The 26908-nt window shown below is 43.7% G+C and overlaps 1 protein-coding gene across 2 annotated transcripts in view; it reads left to right on the forward strand.

The window, feature by feature from the left end:
* Positions 1–26908, forward strand: part of TMTC2 (transmembrane O-mannosyltransferase targeting cadherins 2) — a 675216-nt gene that overhangs the window by 546153 nt on the left and 102155 nt on the right. For both annotated transcript variants that reach the window (XM_086919639.1, XM_086919642.1), the window contains exon 10: positions 18764–18878. In XM_086919639.1, coding sequence (XP_086775765.1) covers positions 18764–18878 — 115 coding nt within the window. The remainder of the gene's footprint in view (positions 1–18763; positions 18879–26908) is intronic.

The following is a 26908-nucleotide window of genomic DNA, read 5'->3' on the forward strand; positions in this document are numbered from 1 at the left end:
GCAGGAGAGCACTCTGTAAAGGTGGATAGTCCTCTGCACAAAAGTTGCTATGCACTGGCGTAGAAGCAGCCCTCCCTTAAAGAATACAGGCTCATTCTACCTAGTCCAGGGCACAAGGCGTGTCTTTTCTAAGCATCTGCCAGACTGGCAGTGCGGGGGTCAGTAAGTATATTTACATAGCACTACTGCCTTGTCAGCCAAGTAGAGCAGGAACAAGACTTCTCCTGCTCAGTCGTGTAAAATCTTTGATTTGAGTCCACTCTCCAGACCCTCCAACTTTGGACGGCTTTGCTATGGGTATCCATTCTAAAGGCAAGGAATAAGCCATTATAAGTGTCAATCAGGAGAACAAGTTGCTTCCTTTCAGTAATGCTCTTTCTGGTGGACACTCTAACTGCTACTTCTTCATGGCCCTCCCACCTGCCCCTTCTGTGGAGTGGTCTCTTTAACGTCTAAAGAGGTTCCAAGTTAGAAGACCAGCACACTGTGATTTATTCTTCCTTCCAAACATCTGAGTATGTGGTATGAAAGAGACGCAATGACATGTTGTTAGTGCGCAGAGAGGGACCTACACGGCACTTCTTACTGGTGTACATGAACGTTGCTGGAGGATTCTCTGGTTTCAGTTTGGCACCTGGGGATGGTCTAAAGGTGCAGAATCTGCGGTTAGCTAGAACATCCACCAGAAAGTGCACTATTGAAGGTCACTTGCGCTTTTGGAAAAAATGCTCCCAATCCCTTATTAGGGAGTACAGAGATGAGTAGAGTGACTGGCTCTCTTGCTGCAGCGTGGTTGCATTTGAATTTGTTCAGTGATTTGTCTAGGCTGTTTGTGATCCCCAGTTCGCTGCTAAAGAAAATATCCTTTTTTTTTTTTAAAGTTCCGTTTCAAAGATGAAAACAGTTACATAAGCAGAACAGTGTGTATTTTTGTAAGCAAGACATAGGAGTCCGGTCTTTCAGAAAGATCACAAAACTCTTGTGAAACAAAGAAGTGTCAAAGTGAATCCTTATTCTCCGTTTCTTGGCTTCCTCTTTCTCAAACAGTATGGCGAAGAACATCTGCACATCCTTATTGTAATTTATTTCCCCTTCCTGTTCAAGTTGCAAAATATAGTTTCTTGAAAACCTTAACTGAGCAAATGGCTGAGAAAACAGTGTTTTAGACTCTAACAATAACATTGGGTGAGACGTAGGCCCGCCCGGTTGAAATGTCTGGGCTATCTGCAGCGGCCTGGGTGGAATTGAACAATGAATAGAAGAAATGAGTTTGCTGATTAATTCGCTTCGATTGGAAGTTTGTGACCGATTCAGCTAATGCATAGCATTGCAGGGGAATGATATTTGTCCTAAAGCGTAAATGCCAACACTTTGGAAGAGTAAAGTGGGAAATTTTTAAAACCTAATCTGGAAAATGTATTTCTCCCAATGACTTGTCGCGGCCCGCTTCGGGTCTGTTGCCGTGCAGGGAACTTGCAAGTGTGCTCCTGCGGGATCGGATAGCAGAAATTCAAATATAAGGTGTTTTCCATACCTGGCAGGAGCACAGAGACATTTCTGTAGCAGGCAGAAAAACGTGACAAAAATGGTGTGCACTGGCTTACAGGAGCAGTTACTGCCCGTGCATCATCCGAGTCTCGCAAGACCAGCTGCTGCCATCTGAAGCCCGCAGAGGAATCTGCTTTCTGCATGCAAGCCTTGAAATCGGTAGTCTCGCCTTGAAATTGGTAGTCTCCTGTCCGAATTGAGAGGGATGGCATATATGCTAATGTTATGTGCTCTGTTTTTTGCATGCATGCCTTGAAATCTGTAGTCTCACCCTGAAATCGGTAGTCTCCGGCCTGGATCGGAAGGGGTGGTGTGTATTCTAATGGGCCTATGTAGTATTGAGTCCACTCAATATTTAGTAGAAATGATGAGTTTATTGGTAGAAAAGCACAGGAGCAGGGTAGGGTACAACCTACACAGGACTTCTTCCCAGCAACTGTCAGCACAGAGGCTAGAAGAGAATCCTATGACAGAAAGGAATGTCAAAGCAAAACAATTCTACACATAGCTTAAAGGGGCAACACGACACATCTTCTTCCTTATGAACAAAAAGAAAAAAAAAACAAATAATTAACAAACAAAATCTTGTAACCATATATGTTTGGAACAAACACGTTTCTTTCCAATAACAGTATCCTTAGTACAATTGAAATCTTTAACAGAGGTGTTGTTGATGTTTTGATTAGAAGAAAAACATTCATCTGCACTGTGAAAATCATTAACATTTCCAGTGGAAACCAACCCTTCCATATTAGTAACTTCTGGAATAGCTTCATTGTTAATACCTCCAGGGATAACATCATTAGAGGTAGAAACAGGAACAGAAGTATTTTCAGAAGGAGCAGAAATATTTTCAGAAAAGAGCAAACCACCATGATCCTCTTTTTGAACAATTTGAGGAACTGGAGAAATATTAGGAAAATTTGCAGAATTATCAGCACAAAAATCCTTCTTCCCTTTGTAAATAGCAATTCTCTTTAAATTCCACATCTTTCCATCACTCAACAGGACAGCATTACGTAACACTTTCTTAATCGTTAAAGGTTTTGAAAACTGAGATTCACCTTTGCGAACCTTCCAGGTTTTTTTTTAACTTTAACCAGCATTCCAGTTTCAACCTTCGCAGAACCAGAAGCAAATTTGTCAACATTCTTCTTATATTGGAGATGTTTTTCAACAATATTGCCTTTAATTTCATTCATACAAATATCCAAACAATCTTTCTTATGCAACCAATTAGGATTGTACTTAGTCCTAGCGACACGACCTCTCATAATTTCAAATGGAGACAGCTTTAATGCATCATGAATATTGGTTCTGTAGGACCAAACAGCTTTGTAAACGCCAACTTCCCAATCTTCTCCTTTCAATCTAGCAAGTTGAATGGCACTCTTCAATACTCTATTAAATCTCTCGCATAATCCATTACCACTCGGATTGTATAATGAAGTAGTTTTATGAATTATACCTGTTCTGTCGAAATAAGATTTAGCCAGTTTTGATAGGAACTGGACACCATTGTCACTAATAATTTGAGTAGGTAGGCCCTCCTCCATAAAAACTTTATCAATAAATTCCAAAACAGTAGCTGAATCAACTCTATATACAATGGTGATGCAAGGCCATCTAGAAAAAATGTCAATGATAGAAATCACAAATTTGTGACTGTCCCCAATAGGTCCCATAATATCCATTGCAACAGTATGCCAAGGACCATCAGGAACTACCGGTACACACATATCAGGTTTTAAAGTGTTAAGAATTTTATCTGAGTTTGAACAAACCACACACTCACGTACCATTCTTTCAGACATGACGTCAATACCAGGCCACCAGTACCACTGTTTGATATTCTGCTTGGTCTTGACAATTCCACAATGATCCTTATGACATAACCCTAAAATGGAGTTCCTCAACGTTACAGGAGGAACAGCTTTGTCACCACGAAAAATCGTATTATCCAAAACAGTAAGCTCATTCCTGACCTCCCAAAACGGTTTAAGATCAGGTGAAAATTTACTTTTCTCCAGCCAACCTTCGCGAATAGAAGAAATAACAGAGATCAAAACATTATCCTTAACATACTCCTCAGCCCAAACTTTCTTCTCAATGCAAAAAGGGTTCTCATCATGGATGAGAGCAATTTGAAAAGAATCCCACTCATTAATTGCACACTCTTGCAAGTCTGAGGGCATGCGCGAAAGGAAATCAGCAATAACTTTGCTTTTGCCTGGAAAATATACAATTTTGATTATAAAGTCTTATAAACACATAGTCATCCTAGCAATTCTAGCAGTGGCATTGTAAAGACCATCAGTGGAAAGCAGTTTGGTAAGGGGTTTAGGATCAGTTCTAACTACACATCTTTTGCCCCATACAAAACTCCGAAAATGTTCTAAAGACCAAACAACAGCAAGAGTTTCCTTTTCAATAACAGAAACTTTACTTTCAGGAACTGAAAGAGCCCTGGACTCAAAAGCAACAATGTGTTCTTTTCCAGAACTGTCAATTTGCGAAAGAACGCTTCCCAAACCCTTGTTACTGGCATCCACAGTAATAACAGAGTCAAGGCCTAAATCAAAAGGGGATAACACTGGGGCATTGATGATGTCGGATTTAATACCATTGAATTCATTTTCACAAAGAGCAGACTACTCGAATTTGACCTTACTTTTCAAAAGTTGTCTAATATTAAACACTTTACTAGAGAAACCTTTAACAAATTTAGAATAGAATTCTACCATTCCAAGGAATGACCGAACATCATCCTTACTAGTTGGGGAGGGTGCTTCCTTAATAGCATCAACTAGCTTGGGTTTGGTTGAAACACCATCTGAACACAATACATGACCTAGATAAGTCACAGATTTAACCCCAAAATGACATTTGGAAAACTCAATGGTTAAACCTTTATTTTCCAGAATACTAAGAACCTCTTCAAGGATGGAATTGTGCTCAACCTCATCCTTTCCATAAATTAAAATATCGTCTTGGAAAAAATCTAATTTTAGGATGTTTGCCAAACAGCTGGTGCATAATACGTTGGAAAATGGCAGCAGCGGAGGCCAAACCAAATGGCATCCTTTTAAATTGAAAACACACCATGGGGGTAATAAATGCTGTAAGATGTCTGCTGTCAGAATCTAAGGAGATCTGATGGTAAGCAACAGAAAGGTCCAATGTAGAAAAAATAGTGGCACCTTTAACGGAAGACAACATTTCAGAAATCTTAGGTAATGGACACTTATCAATTACAATGTTCTCGTTCAAATGGCGAAGATCTACACATAGCCGAATTTTGCCATTTGAACGTCTGGCGATTACAACTGGAGAAATCCATTCGGAGGATTCTATAGCTTCAATTATATCCTCTCCAACCAACTTCTCCAACTCCTTTTCAACATCACTACGAACCAAAATAGGTATATTCCTAGCTTTAAAAATGTTATGTTTTGTATCACTCTTCAAGACAATACGATGAGAAAATCCTTGAAGATTACCAATTTTGCCACTAAACACTTTGGGAAATATTTTAAACATGGACTCACCAATTTTTTCACCATCACTAATTACTATAACTGGTTCAGGACTATTGGGATTCAAGATAATATCTAAATCTCTCTGTTCTCTCCATCCAAGGACAGAAGGACCACGTTTAGCCACATAAAGTTTCCCCAGGGAATCCCTGTCCTTAAATCTGAACTTTAAAGGCTTGAAACCAATAATGTCAATCTTTTCACTGGACTTCTTCCCAGCAACTGTCAGCACAGAGGCTAGAAGAGAATCCTATGACAGAAAGGAATGTCAAAGCAAAACAATTCTACACATAGCTTAAAGGGGCAACACGACAGCCTAGTCTATCTTACGCCCGTGCCGTAACAAGCGCGTGGCGTAGCACCACGTGACCTAGCTAAAATAAAAGAGGTCCCAGCACGCACGTACGCCAGTTGGCAGCGGCGTGTGTAACCAAGCCAACCAAAAGCGTGTCTGAGTCCTTATTGTGCCGCTGCCACGTGTTAGGCCTCCCTTCCAGAGATTGCCCCCAGGTGCCCCCACACAATCACCTGGCCTGCCCCCACGACACAACAGCCATCCCTCTTTATTCCTTTTGTAGACATTTTAAGTCTTCATCTGCTGAATTTTGCGGATGTTATCAAGGTCGCAATTACGCTAAACTAATGACTCTTAAAATTGCTTTCACCAATACATTTCGTTACGTGTTTTGTGCCACTTAATCGTTTATTGGCTACATTATGAAGTTTGCTTATCTTTGAACTTGGATTCACACCTTTCGAGTCGCTTCGCTTTGGAGTTTTGAATACATTTATATTGCTGTGGTGACTGGCAATTTTCCGGTCGTGCTGGTGTGGAGATTGCCACGAATCCTCAAGCTTCCTCTTTGTTCCACCAGCAGATTAAACAAAAGACTGTTTGTTTTGTTGTATCTGTTTTATTATGTTAAAAGGATTTGGTGATCTCATTGTATTTTGCTACTTGTCGCTAGACATAACTTCTTTTATTTGTAGTGAGTCATATTTCACTTTAGCTGTTTCTACGTACTGTAACTGGTGTAGCTTTTACCCAGTTTAATGGTACTGAATTAGTTGCTGACTTTTGGGAGGGTGGGGAGCCTGAGTCTGTCTTGCTGCACTCTGAATTGTGACTTGCAAATCTGCTTTTTTTGCCAGCGGCAAATATTTAAGCGCTGCAAGAGAGTTCACACATTTTCCAGCTGTCTCCCTCATGTACTTCCTCCCTCACTTTGCTCTCTGTCGCCCATGTGCTTCTTTTCCCCATGTGCTTCTCTCCCTATGCTCCGTGTTGCTGTTTCTCATCAATGTGCTTCCAAAGGATATGTCTAACCGCAGATTTCTAACCATTACAATAACCCAGTGATAGAATGGATCTAGAAGATTTTTCAGCATAGCAACAAAGCACCGGTATGTGGTGTAGTGTGGCTCTGCGTCAACACTACTCCACCCCTGAAATGACTGCAGGAGCATCATCCAAGTAAGCCGACATCTGTTCCTTTTTCTCCTCACCTTCGTACACCGACCCAGAGCTAGCTCCTAACTTTGTCTCATTAGTTGATGGATTTAGTTTTGGACAGTTTTTTTTCCAGAGTGTATTGGAGCAAGTCCACTAAAATTATAGGGTTTAAGCCTTGAAGGGACTGTCAGTAGCAGATGTCTGGGATAGATACCCACGAAGTAGGTCTCTGATATTTGGGTTTGAGCCACTACTCCAAGTTGTAGCCACTCCTTCAATATTTTGTCATCATGATCCAAGTCTTCGGGTAAGTTAAAGTCCAAAATGCAACATAAGAAGTCCTAGTCGACTTCGGCCCAGGCTTGCTTCTCTCCTTCGGAGAAGTCATATGGACTTAAAGTTGCCCCTTAGTCTTCTTTCCAGTCACCCGCTGAGCAGTTGAGTGTGTAGCTGATCACAATGCACCCCATATTTCTGGGGCCTGTCTTTGAGGCTGCTAGAGATTGAGACCTTCCCGGGAGCCACGGTTCTAATCTTTGGCACATTACTGACTCCCTCTAGTGCGCCTTTGGTCCCCAAGGTTCTATGGAGGTCTCCAGTAAGGTTACCACAGGCAGGTTGAGCCTTGATGCTGTCTGTGCCTCCTTACCCTTCTTTTGGTTCAGCTCTGAGTCCAGAGCGGACTCCATGTGTGGCACCACGACCCATGCCTTTTACGGCCCAAGCAATGCTGACCCTGATACTGCTGATGGCGGAGGACGAAGACGATCCCTATTACACTCTCCAAATCCAAACCGAATCTTGACTGAGATCGTATCCTTGAATTGTTTCAACACACCTGGCCCCTGTTCACTATGACTCAGACGAAATGGCACCATTGCCAAGGAGCCGCCCTCAAGAAGTCAAACAACTTTTCAGATCAGATTCTGACCAATGCCAGCTACCCTTTGGCACCAATGCAGATGATGGGGACTGATTTCCCCTACAATGATGATGATGATAATTTCTATCGGGACCTACAAGAGTTCAGTGGACTAGACACTTCCTCTGACACTGGTCTGTGTTCTTCCCCTGGTCCCTGAACCGAAGAGAGAGCCTCATTTACTGTTGTCATCAGACGGGCTGCTGGAAGTCCTAGATTTACAATTACTATCTGTTGAAGGAAAAACAAAATGTACTCACTGAAGTTCTGCAGCTTGGGCAACCTTTGTCTGAGCCCTTGCTGCCAAGGAATAAAGCCCTGACTTGACATCCTCATAAGAACCTGGGTTAAACCTGGTTTCTACCCACCTATAAATAGACCGGTAGCATGACGCCAACCGACATTCTCTGGTCAACCCTGCTTTTTTGGCACACTACCCTACCCCATGGAGCCTGGTGCTTTAGGCCTCCACTAGCAGGACCAATCTAAACAGTTGTCTTATGGCCCTTCCAGTTATGCATTTGAAGAAACCGAAGGCTTTTAGAAAGCAGGTGTCCTCTTCATCTATTCTTGTTCTTTGGTCAGTTAGCTCCAGATATTTGCTGGGTAGGTGCTCCCACACATTATAGGACTCTGTTGAAGAGATCTTGCCAGTAGTCCTGGAGGAATTCCACACCAATTGAACACAATCAACAGTTCAGGAAGAGCAGTCTGGATTAGCGGTGTGCTCTGGCTCCACATATGAATGAGACCCACAGACTTTTCGGTGACGTTTAGGCGTCACTCAGGGGTGTTGCCTATTTGATGAGAAAGTTGATTTCACCTTAGAGCGGTGTAAAGGAAAGTTGAGCCAAAGTTTGCTTCCTATGTCTTTTTTCATCTGCAGGGCAGTATTCCTAACAGTATTGCCTCTTCTGAGGCATTGCCAGGGGTTCTGCTTATAGGCAACACCAATACCCCCCCCCCCCCCCCCCCCCCCCCAGCAACAGGCACCCTAATCCTTTGGGGGTACGGGATGTAACATGCAGACATCTGCATACCGTTCAGGCCTGCAAGGACAGTAAACCTCCCAGTCACTGGTCCTTCCAACAACATCTTCTTAGCTGCTTTAGTTTGCCCGTTGCGACATGGAACCACCCTGTGGGAGGCAGACTCCATAATTTTCTCTATGGGTGGCAGTCCATAACATCTGACAGGTGGGTCCTGCAGATGGTTTTACTTGGCCACGCCCTGCCATTCCTTTTTGACCCTCTGTCCCTTCCAACTACATCAAGGTAGCTTTGGGAGGACCACTTCTGTGTCTTGCTTCAAGAATTTCAGACTCTTTTGGCTAAAGGAACTACAGTCATAGCCTCAAAATCAAAACTGGATATTACTCCTGTTATTTACTTGTGCCAAAAAAGGGCAGAGTCCTTAGTCCGGTTCTAGATTCTTCACTTCTCAATTTTTGTCTATAGAAAGACAAATCCAAAATGCTTACCCTGACCCGGGTTCTATCTGCCCTGGATCCAGGAGATTTGATGGTAGGGCTTGACCTTGAGGACAGCTGCTTCCATGTCTGTCTTGCAGGCCCACAGGCGCTACTTGCAGTTCAAGGTGGAAAATAAGCATTTTCAATTTGCGGTGCTCCTTTCGGCATTATCAGTGCACCTCGGGTGTTAAAAAAAAAGTTGATGAGGTGGGCACAGTGTACCTTTAAAGATTGGGTGTACCTGTCTTTCCCTACCTCAACGATAGGGGTGTGGAAGGGGGTTTGCCATAGTACGTCGTGGACCACCTCCAGACAACTGAGTCTTCTAACATAATTAGTGTTTATTATCAACCTGCCAAATTCACATCTGACTCCTTGACAAAGACTCCCTTTCATTTGAGCCATCCTAGATATGGTGCGTTGTCAGACATTCCCTCTAGACCAGAGACCCCATGACATTTGTGCTAAGATCCCAATGTTTCAGCCTCAGTCCTAGGTCTCAGTGAGAGGAGCTTTGAGATACTTGTACTATTGGCTTCCTGCATCCCTCTCATCAACCGTACCAGCGTATATGCATATTTGGTATCTGTTCTGAGAGTGAAGCATCTATGGTTAAAATTATCCATCAGAAGAAGAAGTTAATTACCTTTGTCGCTTAAGTACTTGCTGGTGGATAATCCATCTAACCTCAGATGCCGCACCACCCTCCCACCATCCCGTTCTGTGGAGTGAAATTTTTTCCATCTAAACAGTTCCCAAATTAGAGATTGCACCCTAGCCCAAACAATTGGTTATTTTATCCCTGTGGGTGCGAACTGTGTCAAGAAAGAACTGATGTCAATGCGCTTCGGTGGGCATCATTTCTGGGGCGAAGTGGTGTCTACGCAGAGATGCATCATGCCACCTACTGGGTTATTAAATGATACAATGAATGTTGACTACATGAAGTTTTTTTTTTAAAAGCACTTTGCAGTAGAGTAGACCATAATCTATGGCTGTAGTGCCAACCTTGTTGGGTTGTCTCCATATTTCCCTGCCAGCCTACTGTCTTCTGCCACGATCCTCTTGATTCTCTAGCTGACTATGCTTGATCTTCTTAAGCGGTTAATAGTTGTTAGTATAATGCAACTAATCATGGCATAAACAGGACATTGTATTAATACTCAACAATGCTTTCGCACATGTGCTGAACTGGATGACCTAGCAGTCACAGGAGTCAAACTGGGGTTTTACACTTTCAAATGAGCTGTGACAGCCCACACAAGCACACCTTCAACTGATTACTCGATCGCTTGCTTGGTTCTGAATAAGGCTACTCAGAGTGGATTCATGACAAAACGTCACATTTATGATGAATATTGTAAGTGTTATCCCAAATGGACCATTGAATCCAGAAAAAAACATTGTGTGCATGTGGTATTCAGTTGTAAATCTTACAAACGTGCCACAACTGCATTTGAACATAATACATTCATTCCTCTCCTTTAGCGCTGCATCGTTTTGTCATTTGTCTTGCTGATTTAGGCAGAGTCTGCCATCCCTGTGTGTTTGTACTGCACAGCAGTGAGACGTGTGTTTCTGTATCTTGCATTCCTGCTGCCTGTGCTGGAGCTCTTCCTTGAACATGTAGAGCCTGTCCTACTGTGCTGCGTGACTTATGCTTGCGTTATAATGCGGTCCATTCAGTACTTTTTGTCTGTGTGAGTGACCCGTGCATTTTGTGTCTGTATCTTATCGTTTCGGTTTGTTGGAGGCAGGCACTGTAGTCGTAGTGCACCGCAGCTTAGAAGAGCTGGTGAACTTTGAAAGTATTTGGTTGTAAATACCTTCCTTGAATCGAACTGATGGAGAGAAGCGAAGTGACCAACTCGGCCTCAGCCGGACTTCTGTAGGCAGTCGGGGGATTGTAAAGAAGAGCGGCGTCAAAAGCACATTGTTGACCCATTTTCATCATTTTGTTAGAGTGTAAGACCAACCTTACCTTCCCCAGGGATTTTGCCTCTTCAGAAACCTTTCTTAAAATGATGCCAAGACAATGGATGCAATATTAACTTAAAGAGCTACACAGATCTTTATCACTGACAGATATAATATCTTGTAATACAAGCTAACTTGGCCTAACACTTTTCTAAATGCATATAAAATGGTTCTTCCCTCCTTTATTTCAGTCTAGTCCTTTCACAGCAGATTTTCAGGATCTGCAGGCAATTTACTGCAGGGCAAACACAGGCACACTCTCAACGTCAGTGTTTACCCCCCTCCCCATATCCCTGCTGCCCACCCTGCCCACAGGCAGTTCGCCACCTTCAACACCAGCGCTATTTAATTAGTAGGCGCTGCAGTGCAGTGTGAATTGTCTGCCGACAAAGTAAATGCAGCCCAAAGTCCGCACATTGATTTTTAGGTCTCGCGTGCGAACGCAGCGCATGCGATATTTCGCTAGCGAGGCTCTTGTTGCTGCTTTGGTGCTGGAAGGGAAACACATCTCCTGTCCGTGCGTGCCACCTCCTGTCTCCCTTCGGCAGAGAAAGCGGCGGCAAAGTGCGCGCATCTCTTGCTTTCGCTTTCCTTCCCCCCGTCAGCTCAGCGTACAGTAAATTTATATTGGCACATAAGATTTAGCATGTAAGCTATGTGCAGCTTTTTGATTTTTAAAAGAAAACTGTTCTTACCACACATTCTACTTGGTAGTGTGTGCGTGTGATCGCTGTAATATGCGCACCGCTGCCACCCTGATTTATCTAAGCAACAGTGTGACGTATTTGGCAGCACCCTGGATTATTTTAACACGTCGCCTAGTTATCTATTTGCTGTTGCAGTAAATCTGGTCCTATTTTCTTTCAGGAACAGAGATCTGATGCCAAAGTATTTCAGCGCGTTGCATCTCCCAGATCATTATTCACTTATGCAGAGTGTCTGTCTATCTCGGGTGCTACGTCATCCACCTCCCCCCCCCCCTCCCCCCCCCCGCCGCGCAAACATTGGTCTGTTGTGCATCCAGTGTTTACACCGTGCACACAGCTTTGTACATTTTCATGCAAACAGGAATATTATTTGTGCCGGGTACAGTAACAGACTTTATAACGCTGGATTTAGGTGCGAGTTTAACGTCCACTTTGACTGTCTCAGGATGGTCGTGAGTCTGTCTCTCAGGAATGAGGATTAGTATGAAGAGGGAATGGTGTGTGCCTCAGGGGGTGATAGTGTGTGCCTCAGGGGGTGCGAGTGTGCCTCTCTGGGTGTGCGAGAGCATGCGGGGGGTGAGAGTGTGCCTCAGGAGCACACACAGCAAAATACAAGTTGAGCGGCACACTATGCTAACCAGATTTTTAGCTTACGTGTTTTTAAGCCCCGCTCTTAATTACATTGGCCACACAACTTTGAGAACTCCCTCCCACCCCTAGTTTTTTCATGCCACGTAAAGCCCTTGGGACTCCCCACCACAAAAACACTGGGACAAGCTCTAGAGACTCCACTGAGACTGGATCCGTTCACCATGCAACAAAGGTGAAAGGACGAGCAGCTCTGCGACAGGGTTAACCCTTCAGTGCCCGCGGACAGCGATGGATGTGACAGCAGGCGCCTGACCCCAGTGCAAGTGCAGCACAAAAAGTGTCCCCCCTCAGCCATCTCTCGTATCTCCCAGTCATAGCGCGCCCCCTCGCTCTCAGACTTGCCATGGTGCCGGTGGTTGGGTGGGGAGAGAGGTTCTTTGATGATTGACCCATAGAATTCGTGTTTTTATGATGAGTTGAGAGGCACGGGGCAGATGTGTGGTCGTTAGTGGGTTTACTTCGGTGGTCCAATACAAGGCTAGAATAAATAAGCTGTATAAAACCAGGACACCTCCTGTTCAATTTCCAGCATGCCTACATGAAAGAACAAGCATTTTCAATGCAATAGGTCTCGCATTTAAGCAAGTTTGAGCTATTGGCATTGTAAATGGCAATGCTTTTATTTATGCTTTATTTTTGAAACATAAATAAAAGGCATTGTCATTTACAATGCCAATAGCTCAAACTCACATAAACGCGAGACCTATTGCATTGCAAATGCATGTTAGTCATTTGTTGTGGCGGAGACTCTGCACGGAAAAGGCAGGCTGGGCAGCTCAAATGTAATTCAAATCTCAGAAGCAAATGTTGTAGACGGCAGAGCTACACAGAACCTACAGGCTCGATACTACTTACTGCTAAGTGACACAGAAACAGATCTCATGCTTCATGGTTATAGCAGTAGTTGTGATATCATAAAAGCTTTATGAATATAGAAGACAAAAGGCCTTCAGGCAAGTCATGAAATAAGCATGGTAGAAAGTGTTCTTTGGTATCAGGGAATCGAATTAAGAAATAAGTCCCCCATACTCGGCAGGAAATCTCTGTCAAATATTAACTTTAAATATACTTCAGAAATGTTCAAAACATCTGTTTGTGAATTTCTGAAAATAAACATTTCACCTTCAAACACATTTTCGTTTTTGTAACTGCCCTCAGTTCCTCCAAACACAAGCTTCTCACTTCCAGGAAAATAATATTTAGTCCAGAAACGTTGTCCAGGTTTTCATGTTTAATAAATATATTTTTTTGTCCACAAACATCTTCTGGGCATTTTCGTTTTCACCAATTACTTCCATATTTGATTGCCTAATATAGGCATATTTCATGCCGATTTATCATCACATACCAGGGAAGTTGATCACATTTCCACAATGTTCAGCAGGATTATTCCAGATATGCCAATTATGGCAGGTATCGGATCAATTAGTCAAGGACGGACTTATGTTATTGCGGGGATATTAAAAATTTTATCAATCTTGGCCAGAATAGGGCAAGGATGGGCCACTATTCCTTTATGGTAGTCAGACTATTGCCTAGCAGGCCACATTATAGCAAGGAATACCTCCATGATGCCTGGGGTAGCCAGATGTTGCCAAGAATGGTAATAAGTGTCATTGGGTGGCAACTGAGCAAAAATTGCTAGCATGCATAAAATGTCCAGTAATGCCAGATTGTCAAGATTAGTATGTCACCAAATCACTGACGGGCTCCTGATGCAAAGGTCAGCCTGAATGTCCCCAAGAAGGCCTAGAAATATGGCTGGTACACCGTGACAGATATAGCCAAAATTTCTCTAAATCGCTGATGGGCCATCATGCCGAGGTGACCCAGAATGCCCATTATATGCGTGCATTTGATACAGTAGGGTGTGCCAGAGATAATTGGACCAGACCAAGACAGACATCCTCATTCACTCACACAAGGGCTCTTAAGTTTCTGCCAGGGATATTGAGTCTTCTTCTCCCTGGTATAACCATACAAAGCACAGTTGTCCTAGTTTTGGTACTGATGCCAGTCCCCAGTAGTGGTGTCACAACCCCTGGTAGTGATGTAACAACCGCTGCACTGACAGAAACAGTCCCTGGTAGCCATGTCGCAGTTCCAGAATTGAATTAAGTACATCACAATTATATCGGAGGATCTGGCGTTCGCATCAGACTCTAGCAGTGTTCTTGGAAACTAGCAATATCAGAGCTCCAAGAAGGTGCATCAAAGCTTCCCAGCCGATGCGTTTTAGTACATTATAGTAGTTTTGCAGCCCTATCCAATTAGGTCACTATCTCTCATCAACAGTGATGTAGCAGTGGCACTCATGCCACTGACTGAAAGCAATCTCAAGACCCTGGCAATTATGTCATTGCAACTTGTTCCAGTCCTGCCAAGCGTCACGCAACAGGTGTGACGCTCACGCATTTCAGTGCGGTGATCAGCATCACCGCACTGAAATGCAATGTCACGCATTTTGCACCTGCTGCCAGGCCAGCCACCAGCGGCACCTCAATCACTGTGCCCGTGCCTCTCTCTGCTGCTCCGAGGTGCGCCTACTTCCGTGTGTCCCTAAACAGTTAACCAGACTGCCCTGCAGCGCTCAGCTCTGAGAGCCGAGCGCTAGAAATGTATCTACTGCACTGTCTCTGAATGCCAGGAGCTGCCTGTTGCCCTGGAAACAGAATGCAGCAATGGTGCGGTTGCAGCGCTAGCACGGCTCATCAGACACAGCAGGGGGCCCGCCTGCCTGCCCTCTCAGTCCGTATTAGCCAGCCAGTCACTGACCGTGTCACCAGGAGGGGGCCAGGATTTTAATCCGGATGTGCTGCAGTAGAGTGCCGTCACGTCCGGCCCAGGAACAGGAAGTTAGTAAAGCGGCGGGGGATCTGAAAGTGCGGGCTGCCTGCCTGCTGCTCACAGCCTCTCTCATGATGGCAGGCCGGCCGCATGATTGATTGCGGCGTCGCGGGCGGCCCGGCCGTCTGCGCTCCGCAAAACCAGCCCTGCTGCAGCAGCAGTTAACTTGACCACCAGCATGCCGGGCTCTGGTGGTGCATCAATGCTTGCAACTTATGTACAATAGGTACTAGTAGCATAACATAGAGGCAACTAAATGGAAACGAAACCCCTGTGTTTATAATCAGTATGTATGTAGGTTAGGTAGGATTATTTCTGGTTAGTCTCCTTCCTTTTCTGGTGCTCTGCAACAGTTTCAAGAAGTTCTTGGAGTTTCTTGTTGCTCAATTGGCTGTAATTTCTGATGTTTAGAAGTTTCCATTGTCTTAATTGCATGATTTTTGCTCGTGAGAAAGTGTCACTCATTGTCGTTGAAATGTCACTCATAATTTCACTCACATTTTTAAAATGTCACACATGGCAATCTGAAACCTTGGCAGCTATGCGGTTCTGATCCCATAGCTGCAGTCTATATCAAGGGAAGTTTTTAAGCAAGAATGGTGTCTGGTCACATGCTGTACATATTTAATATACCTAGACTTTCTGTAGAAACAGATTCCCTGTCCTGGGAGGTACTGGCAACAAACAGACCTGGACCCATCTCCACAGGCATGTTGTCTCCCATGCAAGGATCGGTCTCATCCCCACAGTACCCAACCAGTCTTTGAGGGGCTTCCTTCATTTGGGCCATGCGCTGTGCTCGGAGTCACAGTACTATACCCTGCTGCAACAAGCACCTGGAGTCAGTCCAAGACTGCCAACAGAGTGGTGAGTTTAGTCCCCTTTGTATTTTAACTGCTTCCTGCTGCTTGCTGAAGAAACTATTTAAAAGCCATAGCCATGGCTGTGACTGGCTTTAGCAGTAGACAGTGTTTGCTGCCCAGGACTGAATACTGTTTCACTACAGTGTGAATGCATGAAGCAAGCTGTATAAGAGAGGGCTGTGGTAGACTTTGGAGGCAGCATGGTATAGTGTGGGTGGCAACAGGTGCATGAGAGAAGTGATTGTAGTGGTGATGGCTCTAGTGTCCTGAGGTGCAGGGAGAAGCGTCATTGTCAAGGTGCAGGGCAGCAATGGTGGCATTGCTGGAAAGATTGGTGCCATTTTTAGGCAGGGTTCTTTAAAGTGAGCTGTAAATCTGCTTCTGATGTGATCCTGGACTGCTTCTGTTACTCAGAGAGAGTTTGCACAGTGCATTCACCTTGTAGCACAGACTTGCCCCTCCAGTGAAATGTAACTTTACTAGCAGATAGGCCTTATCCAAGCCTCTTTACAGTGGCTGGGCGGGCTCTGCGAGCCTGTTATGTCTGGTTGGGGGCTTTCTAACTGCTTTATCAGAAGCTAGAATTGGGCTGAGGCTGATCATTTGCAGCTCAGGTCCGCCTTATCACGACTTCAAACAGTGTTTGGCGAGATTATGCAAAGATTGTGCTAGTGCCATAGGGCCTCCTATCCTCGACATGGCTTTGTGGGTATGCGTAGCATGTGTATGTATGAGGCGGTAGGAAAGATCAGCATTCCCAAACATGCATGATCCGTGGTGCCCTTAAGACATTCCATCCCCTGTGCTGCTGCCATGCACACTATGCACTTTCAGTTCACTTTCGAAGGAACTAAAATCAGGACTATGCGACATTGTTACACTTTGTCTGTTTTCCTTTCTAAATGTTGAGGCTGCGGAGAGCAGCTTCTCCATGTAAGCCGGATGGTGCTGGTGGGACAGGATCGTACCTCCCTGTATGCGTAGGACACCACTGGATAGTGCCCAATGAAAGTAAAGCAACCGTGTTGAGAAGTGTGTGTGGCTTTGTTTCTGCCAACAATTGCCTTTATACTTTTCTTTCAATGTCACCAGCTCACCTGAGAAAGTATATTCACACATGCATGCACACTGTTGCAATGTACACATCTGCATACTCGACACACAACGCATCTATTTTTTGTGCACATCTTAAAGCTTTGGAAGAAAACTGAATATCGATTTCTCATCACCCTTTTTTTCTTGTTGAATTCCCCATCATGTCATGCACACTCCAGTGTGACGTTATACGTGCAGTTGCATTTGACAGAATAGTGACCGGCTCATTCGTTTTACCGGAACCCCTAACCTCTTTCGTAAATGAGTAGTTGTAATAAACTCTCCTCCAGGGAAGCACTTCTGGGCTACAGAGATATAGGATCTGTTCAGTGGGAGAATGATCTTCGAGTAAGCAGGACCGACCCATGTGTAGGGAAAAGATGGGATGCTGAGGATCCGTGCTGGTTAAGAGCTGCCGGGGGGTATTGACGGCCCATCTGCCCAGTTACGGAAGAAGGAGGGTGAAAGACCACGAGAGGAGAAGTAAAAGGTGGCTGTGCGTCCAGGGTCCTCTCATACCATGATGGCTGAAGAACCACCAGTGAAGAGGGCTAGAAAGGGAGGAAGATCGTTTAGGTGCAAAGTGGATAAACTCTGGAACACCCTGCCTCTTTCCCTCCAGGTAATTGATAACTACCTGGCCTTCAGAAAAGGGCAAAACACCTTTGTTTGTGAAGTAACCCCGGAGAGTTGAAGTCTACAGTCTGTTTCCCTCAATCAGCGCTGGCATGCCTTTGGGTCGCCATGCTAATACAAATTTCTTTAACATAACATGCGAGGGTAGAGGCCTGAATCATGAGGAAAATGGGTTCTACTGTAGAAAGGAGCAACCTCAGCAGGACAGAGAAACCCATGAGTGTTAAAGGACGAGTGCCCTGCTCAAGAGGGAGGACCTGTGCCTGGGGAGATAAACCCAGGAGGAAGGAAGAACTAATCCCATAGAAGACATGAGGGCTCATGCAGGAAAAAAACCGCGGTAGAAAAAGGCAATATGTGGTTAGAAAGGAAAGGACAGGCTGACCCAGATAAGGAGGAATTCATATTTGGTGTCTCAGTTGGGAGGAGAGGCCCAAAAGAAGGTAAGTGTTTCTTCATCAAGGTGTGACAGGTGCTGAACTACGAAGGTGGTCTGTGTAGCGTGTGAGCGACTCTGGAGGGAGAATAGATAGATGCTAAAGAAAGAACGAGAATCCATGTAGGCTGAGGAGGTAGAAGGTGCTAGTGTAGAGAACTGACCTACCTGATGGGAGTGAAATCCAGGAGAACCATAGAGCAGGTCCTAGGTTTTAAAGAAGAAAGGCCCCGGTATGATGAAGTATAGGTCCCATTCAATGAGCGAGAGCAACAATGCTTGGCACGGATACATGAGCATAGCACAACCCTAATGATTTGCCACCTGAGTGTACGTTGAGCTCCTGTGAAGCACTTTTTATGGCCACTACCAAGAAATATCTGCAATTTTTTTTTTATAGTTTAAATGCTAATCCATGAAGGTGCCTCTGTGCTCGCTGCATACAAGAAACCCCTATAGAGCGATGCATATGTGGTATTCCGCCATAGGTCTGTTTTCTTTAAATGTTAAACATGTCTTTGGCTATATGCACCCTAAAATGGCAGCGCGCGTGCATTGTTTCGCCCACTCTCCTTAAGGTGATGATTACCCGCTTAGAGAACCGGTTCATTTCTGTTTCAGGTCAGTTCCTTCTGGAAGAATCGCGTCTAATCGAAGCAGCGGAAATGGCGAAGAAGGCGGCGGAACTTGACAGCTCGGAGTTCGACGTGGTCTTCAATGCCGCTCACATGCTCCGGTACGTTGGACCCACTGCGCTGCAGCACCTTTATTAAATGTATCATTTTTATTGTTTCCCTGCTGTTTACCATACAAGGTGCAAAGTTAGATGATATTTTAGTATGTAGAGCAGTGTTTGTTTCTTGCTTCACTGAGAGCGCTTGAAATAGAAATATGTGTGTAGGTACTCGCTATCCTGGAGTACCTATTCCCTACAGAAAGCTGCAGACCCTCTTCTTTAAAAATACCTTCTCCATCACTCTCTACCCAATGAAAGCAAACGATTTAGGGAGGAGTGCACTAAAATAAACAAATCTGAACGAGTTAGAAAAACATATTGGGCTTCTTTATTGGTACAAAGAACTTTAAGGAGGTCGCCGAGATTGTTGTTCTGCCTCTGAATAGTATTTTCCTTTGTGTCATATTTCTAAAGCAGTTAAATTCAGTACAATTGAGCACAACATGTCTACTTTTCTTCTGTGTTCCTTTCTTAAACGTTTATTTTGATGTGAGATCAAAACAAACAACAATGTTAAACATGATCCAGACGCAAAATAAAGACATTGTGGAAAAATATGCGATGACGTAAAAGTGCATTCTCTTCTGCATTTAGTATTCCTGGAAAACGTCCTTCATCACAGAGCAGATGCCTTGTTTGTTGGCTGCTGTATAATTGCCCAGACTGCAGATCTGAGAACACCGATTTCCATTCTCCTGCACCCTGAGAGTTATTTGAGTTTTCATTTTACTTTCACTGTAGTGAACAACTTTTCGCAGCATTGCCAAGGTGCCTAACTTTCATCATCACTTCTTCGAGGTGGTTTTAATTTACCTTTCTTAGACCATTTTGCACATATCTTAGGAGAAATTGTGCTTATAGTTTTTAGGTTTCGCCTGAGACATCGCACATGCTGTGTCAGAAAAATCGTTTGTCAACAAAAATAAAGCTTAAAAATGAAAATAAAAAATAGGCCTCTCATTTCTTACCATTGGTTGTGTTCGACGTCCCTATTGGTTCCTTGCTTCTATTGGTCACCACCCCCTGCTTGCCTCCTACTTCCTGCTGGGTCTTCCTGTGTTTATTCCTGCCATGGAGCATAAACCAGTTACAGTTTCCTCTCAGCGACCAGTGTCCTTCCACAAGCTGTACCTCCTGCAAGTACTTTATTTAACTTCTTTTTTTAACATACACTCTATACGAGTGCATATGTTCCCTCCCACTGTTTGTACTCTTGTCCCCACCACCTGCTTGATCTCCATTGTGTTGCAATCCCCTCCTTCCTCTCCCCGCACCTCCCTCGTGTTGCTTGCTCTGTACTCTCCCTGCCCTCCGCCGTGTTGTTGCCCCTCCCCTCCTCCCGCTCACTTCCATCTAGTTGCTTAACCCCTCTCCTGCACTCCAACAGCCCTCTGTGGTGTTTCTTCTCTTCCCTCGTGTTATTTACCCTCACAATCCTTCTCCCCATGCCCGTTGTGTTGTTAACCCTTCTTCCTCCCATGGTTCCCCTTGCCCCTCCAACCCTTCTGTCCCCAACAAAAAACATTAAATGGATGTCAGTGCTATTTGGCGTTGTTATGTGGTTCTAGACACATTAAAAAAAGCACTATGACGAGGTCAACGCTGGCATATCATAGTGTTTTTCCTGTTGAATGAGCGAAAACGAACAGGAGTGAAACCCATAAACCAAACTGGGACTGGGTATACAGTATATATAAGGTACAATGTCCCAATAGGTATCAATGTAAAAGGCAGTTTTAAAGATGCATGCATCAAGCATTACAGGTAAAGAACAACAAGGAGTCTCAATGCATTTGTGAAAGGCTTATTAATCACCATCTTGTTTCAAATGGGGGATACAGTTAAAAAGCAGCACTGTACATGAAAGCATTCATGAAACAACCCAAATGGCACTTGGTGACAAGGTGATAACAAGGTGAAAGTGACGACGCAAGTGAACGTGGTGAACAGCGTGGTCGGCGCAAAGTGACTAGAAATATTCAGTAAAGGCTCCACAATAAATATACATAATTTCAATGTTTTTAAATTGAACACAGTTATGAGCCTAGAGGTAATGCGCCAAAGAATTGCGCTGTAATTGTCGACGGCGTTTCGATCCTCGGTGATTTGGGATCCTCTTCAGGACAGGGTTGATGATAGATGGAGTGCTGCATGGGGATAAATTTGAATTCAGAGATCGGGCATGGGTGTAGGGTAGCCTAACTTCAAGGGCGGGAGTGTGAGCCGGGTGGAGGGGCAATTCACACAAGGGCGGAAGAGCCAGTTTGTTAAAGGGCAGACCTATGAGTGATGGTGGTGATAAGTCTCATGCAATTTATTAATCCGCAATGAGATGGCATGAACATGTCCAAAGGCTGCATTAGGAAAACACTGTGGGCGACATTTGGTGACTTTGATTTGGAGTTCGTAGACCATCATGTGACAAACAAGTATTACCTAACCAACAGGTCTTGGTACTTTTAAAGAACCAATGGCCTTTACATCTTCACGCCTCGAAGAAGCTGCAACCTGTACTTTTCCGCTGCATTACCCTAGTGTCTTACTAGACATACCGTAGGCTGAACTTGGCCCCTTTTCACTCAACTGACACCTCAGGGCAGGCATAAGATATGCGCGTTGCAGATGAGTAGGTAGGTTATGCAAGGGAGGTAGATTTGGTAGCTATGGTAGTTTCTGGAATGATAGCTATGGTAGTTGGGTCCCTTTTGATAGGGAAGGTGTCCTATGTATGGTAGGCAGACATGGTAGTTATGGTACGCAGACTTGATGCATATGATAGATAGGCTTGGCAGATGTGGTAACTATAAGTGTAATGTTATTAAGAAAGAAAATAATGCTTTTTTGTTTATAAATGATTGGTTTATTATAATTGACACTGTAAATTAGTTAATCTTGTTGCTTGCAATTCACAGCATGAAATATAGACAAGCGAGTCTTTGAGGAACAGAAAGAATGGTTGAATAATATAATTGCATGTAGGTGCTTTGTAATGATGATTTTGAAATGGTCCATTTTATGAACAGATGGCATTATCAGAGTTACGCTGTACTCTCAAATCAGATTTATGAAATGGACACAGACAAGGAAGTTTGTGTTGAGGCTGGTAAAGTTAAAAAGACATACACAGGAAATATTGCATGTAAAAAAAAATTGATTAAAGGTCAGCGCTAAACAAGAATTCGCTCACTCTCTGTACTTCTTTTTGATGTATTGATCACAAGAGTTCGCATGTTCTCAGAACACCTAAAAATGATGCGCTGTCTCTTTAACTCTCGCACGCCAATTTTTTTTTACCGTAAATCGGTGATATCCTTTAATTTGTATAGCATTCTTAGTAGGGCCAACAGTGTTTAAACATATTTAATTAAAAAATGATATGCAATGGAAATGTATTCAGTATCTCTGAACCTTTCCTATTTTGGATTGAATGCAGCACATTTTTGTTTATTAGCAACAAATGTTGATCTTTCTTATAGCTGTCTTCAAAGGCTCGCCTCAGGCACCTTTGAAGACCCGGCATTCATAGCATTTAAAGCCCCAATAGAAGACCCATTTTCGCAGACATAATTGGTTCAGTGCATGCGGTCACCCTCCCCGCATGCGCCTCTTGGTCTGGGTACTATTGCTAGCAAGCCTGCTGAGTCTATTTTTATTCCAGATAGACTTCCACCCCTTTTCTACTCCTATGTTTTGCATCTTTTCAGACAAGTCTAAATAAGAAGACTTTGGCTCTTTCCCTTTCTTGTCGTCTCTGTTATTGCCCTTGCACTGCACGCAGGTTTTGTGTTGTACCTCATAGAATGCCTTTTACATTATTTGTCTAGACTGGAAACAGTGCCTACAAGTGTAAACAAAAATATATACATATGTATGTATGTATATGTACAGGACGTTTTTAGGATCCCTTTCATTTTTAAGCCATTCACCTCTTCTTCCTTTTCATTGGCTCATTTAGGAGCTTTTTCCCATGTGTTTTTTCCACTCAGATAGTAAAACCTCAGTATAGCTTGTAGATGTTCCCTCTGTAGTTCTGTGCCGCATAAACCCCGTTTCAAGAGATGCAGAATATGTGGTTATTTTCCATCAGTGAGTAACCTTCACAACTTCTTCCTGTTAGAAGCATCCTTGCAAGTTCCCATCACAGATTACTGGTAATCTCTTTAGAGCGAGTAATGCGATTTGAGAAACCAAAAAGGCCAGAATATTTTTAAGCCAGGTGATTTTTGAATTCCCAAATAACTTGGTATGTTCTTTGGTAAGCCTAGAATTCCACAGCTGCGACAGAGCATCCCATAGAAGGGGCAGCTTTTAAAATACACTTTACCGTATGTAAAGATCAGACTCCAAAAGATGAGGGGCTTTAAAGAAGTATTCCTCGAGCCAAATTTCATTGTGAAACACTGGTGACTCATTATGGAGTAACTTGGTTTTCCCTCGAGAATGGCTGACACCTAGTTTTATCCCTAATATTCACTTCTCTGGTTGTAGTGTGTTTGGTATGCAAACAGTTGCAAATCTGCTTTTTGCTTGCTTTTGGCTGACTTCACTACAGGTTCACTGTAGCACGATCCATACATTTGGTACTGAAGGAAACTAAAGTATGCTTATCTGATTTGAATTTAACGCCAAAAGAAGGCAAGATCTGGTATTCCTCCTTACTGTCGACTAGCCTGATCACGACCGCTTAGTTTCTTAATTTCAATGTGGATATTATCTGTCCAGTCTTGGTAGAGTCCCGGTGGCCTCAATGCAAAAATGCTTCACATCAGTTACTGGCTTCTGCACAATATAGCTGTCTTCTTACTTGTATAGCAGAAACTATTGTACAATCTATACAGACCTGCGCCACAAACATCCACAGTCCACATCCTTACCCCACTAACCCTTGCACAAACCCATCATCTAACAAAGATATATTTTCTGGTGCTTCCTGTAAAAGATATTGGTGGGTTTTCAAAATGTCAAAAAAAATTATGTAACTGGTAAGACTACAATTTCCCATTTTGATGGTTTAATACATGTTTTCTGACTTCATCTACCCAGGTCTTTGTGTGCTTGAAGTCATGCCTCCAGCGTATCACTAGATATTTCTTTGATCAGGTGCCTGTTCAGTAAATCGGCAGGAGAAAGATGGTAGTGTTCAACAAAGTTGACTTGATGATATCTCTGCTACTTGTGGCAACGTGGGCTTTCTTCTACTACTTCAACCACTGATAATCCCTTCTCACCATACAGCAAGATCTGGTTACAGCTGGTGATCAATCTGGAGAACTGAAATGTACGCGTAAGGGATATTCAGGATGGGGCAGCCCATAGACAGTAATGCGTATTCTCCGGAGTAATAGCATCTGCATGAAGCAGTTTCCAGTCCCAGTTGAAGGTGATGTTTCCAACGTGTTGATGTTGGATTGAAGTCCTATGAGTGAGATAAACAGTCTCCGTGAAGTGAAATTAAATGTGTTTTTTTTTTTATGTTGGAGCGTCAACGATACACCGTATTAACGAAAGCCCTTTTCGTCCCTGAAAGACGGATATGCGGGTATAGGAAATTATAAATGTGTAGGTATCTATTTCCGCAAACTTGGCACATTTCACCGTGCTTGTAATCCTCTCTGCGCAGGCATGTAGAGCAGGATAGTCTGTTCTCCTTTCATTTCCACTCGTAAGCCTTTTTAAAGACGTCCATCACAAAGGAAACTTGAAGGTGACAGATGTGAAAGCAGCCACGGGTTTTTACTGTAGCTTTGCAAAATTTGAAATGCTCAAGTATATAAAAGGTAAATATAATGGGAACAGCACGCTGCCTGTACGCGTACTTTGCAGTCTCTGGGGCTGTGATGACTTTGAAAAACGACAGGCGTGATTAATGATATTATTGGAACTCTTTGATGGACGGTACCCTTGTACTCAAAGTATTTCATTTCCTTCTGCAACCTGAAATTTTACAGGATTTTAAAGGTTGCAGCTCGAATGAAAAGCTGTGACTGAAGCAGCCATTCCTTGTGTAATTGTAACTGTAACAATCTTTGTTTCAGCTTCTGTGGGCCACATTCTAATTCTGATTAAGAGAATAGTTTGCTGAGGAATGTGGAGTGGAATGTTAAGCCACTGAATGTGGACTGTTTGCCCTATGGCTGTTCTTCATCTTTCTACAGATCTCCAAATATAAATAAAGAGACTTCAGTTCAGTCAGTTTGATGAAGAACGGTATGAGAACTGCTGTCACCTGGATTGGCCTATTAGCTTTACCACTCATTGTTTCTCTGATGCAAGGCAATCCACATAATATCCAATCACACACCCCTGGAGGATATCCAAGTCCAGTAATTAGAGGCTATGGGGCCTCAAGGGTGAGCTGGCCTCCAAACACAACAAAGCCACCCGATAGTGCATTTTGCTTACTATTTTCATTCAGGATTTTACCTGAAACATTCTCCTATTGCACATGCATACAAATGTGACTGGTTGTCCTCACACACCTTTTTTTTTTCTTACGGCACCCTACCTTTGGAACAGTGTCCCCTTTATTTGTATTGGTATGATCATGTGGAGCATGAACACTGGATCATTAACCGGCTCCTAGGTCCCCCTTCTTCTTTTTGTTTAAGTAGTAGCACAGCGGTTCAGCCGAGGGACCCCCCTGTCTTTTCTTTCCCTTTTCCTTTTCCACACACGAGGCCTTTTTTACCTCCCTTTTTATGAAAGAATATGTGGACTACACTCCTGTTACATTTTAGAGGGGTGCATACGGAGATGGTTGGGGCTGTATTTACCAACTCCCCACTACCTAAATAGGACTGAGCTATTGTTATAGTCAGTGAATACATTTATTATTTCTTATTCATATTACACACGTGAACCCCATGAGGTCACTATTTAAACATGCCCCTTTTATATTTGGTCTTACATTTAAGGGACAGCATGGTTTAGAGGGGACTTCCATTAGAGTTTCCTGTCGACAAAATAGTACACGCGATTCAGGCCTTGAACCAGTTTGTTACATACTCTAACGCGGCACAGTGTTCCTTTTGGGTTGCCATGACAACTAGCCCATATTGGGTTGCCATGACAACTAGCCCGTATTCAGTGTGCCCATGCTCTAGGGATTAGCTCTTCCCGTCTTACGCATGCGCTCTACAAAGTTAATTGCGCGCATGCGCTCCCCAGAAGGGAACCTTGGAGCACACCGGAAGGAGGGACTGCCCAGTCACCCATGCTGTTGATTATAATTAACCAACGTCCCACTGCCATCAATGTATTATTGGCTGACGGCTGGACGGGGTAGGTGTAAGGGTTGAGGCACCTTAAACAAACTGTGAGTATACTAACTTTGTGGAGATTGGGTACGAGTTTTTGGAGCGACTCGCTCCTAGTTTTGACGATAAAACCATGGTACCCTCATGTCGCCCTCGTCCATGTGTTTCCAATTTAGCCCAGCTAGGTGCGGGCGTCCACCGGTCACAGCCACTGGAGTGAGTCCCCTTGTACAAGGAGGCAAGACTACTTAAAGAGATTCCTTATAAAGCAACTGGCTATGAATTGTTTGGGAACGATTATGATTGGGGTTTCTCACCACGGTAATACAGTGCATTATGGCACCGGATGTATTGAGTCCTTTGCACTATCAGGGTCCTAGTGTGACTTTGCCCACCACCAGACGGTCATGGGCTGCCCTGCATATTTTGAGAACATTAAGGAGACAATTTACTCCCCATGGGTCTCATGTGACTTCCACTTTCTTTCTTTATCATTGGTATGTGATGCACACGATTGTGGCACACTAAGTTGTATTAAGCTATGCTAATGCACATCCTTTGAGTTCTTCTCTCTCTTACTTGTCGTAGGTCTGGATCAGGAGCAGCGCAGTGGCCCGCCCTGACATTTATTAAGGGTACCTATTTTTTTCTGTTCTCATCTGCACTTCACTATATATATGTTTTTAAATCCCGATCCTGAAGAAGCGCCAATGACCCTTATGGCAACAGAGGCGCGAAACATGTTGGTCACACCACATTACTTAGGCACATTAT

The sequence above is a fragment of the Lissotriton vulgaris genome, chromosome 1_1, assembly GCF_964263255.1.
Source record: "Lissotriton vulgaris chromosome 1_1, aLisVul1.2, whole genome shotgun sequence".
Classification (NCBI taxonomy): Eukaryota; Metazoa; Chordata; class Amphibia; order Caudata; family Salamandridae; genus Lissotriton; species Lissotriton vulgaris.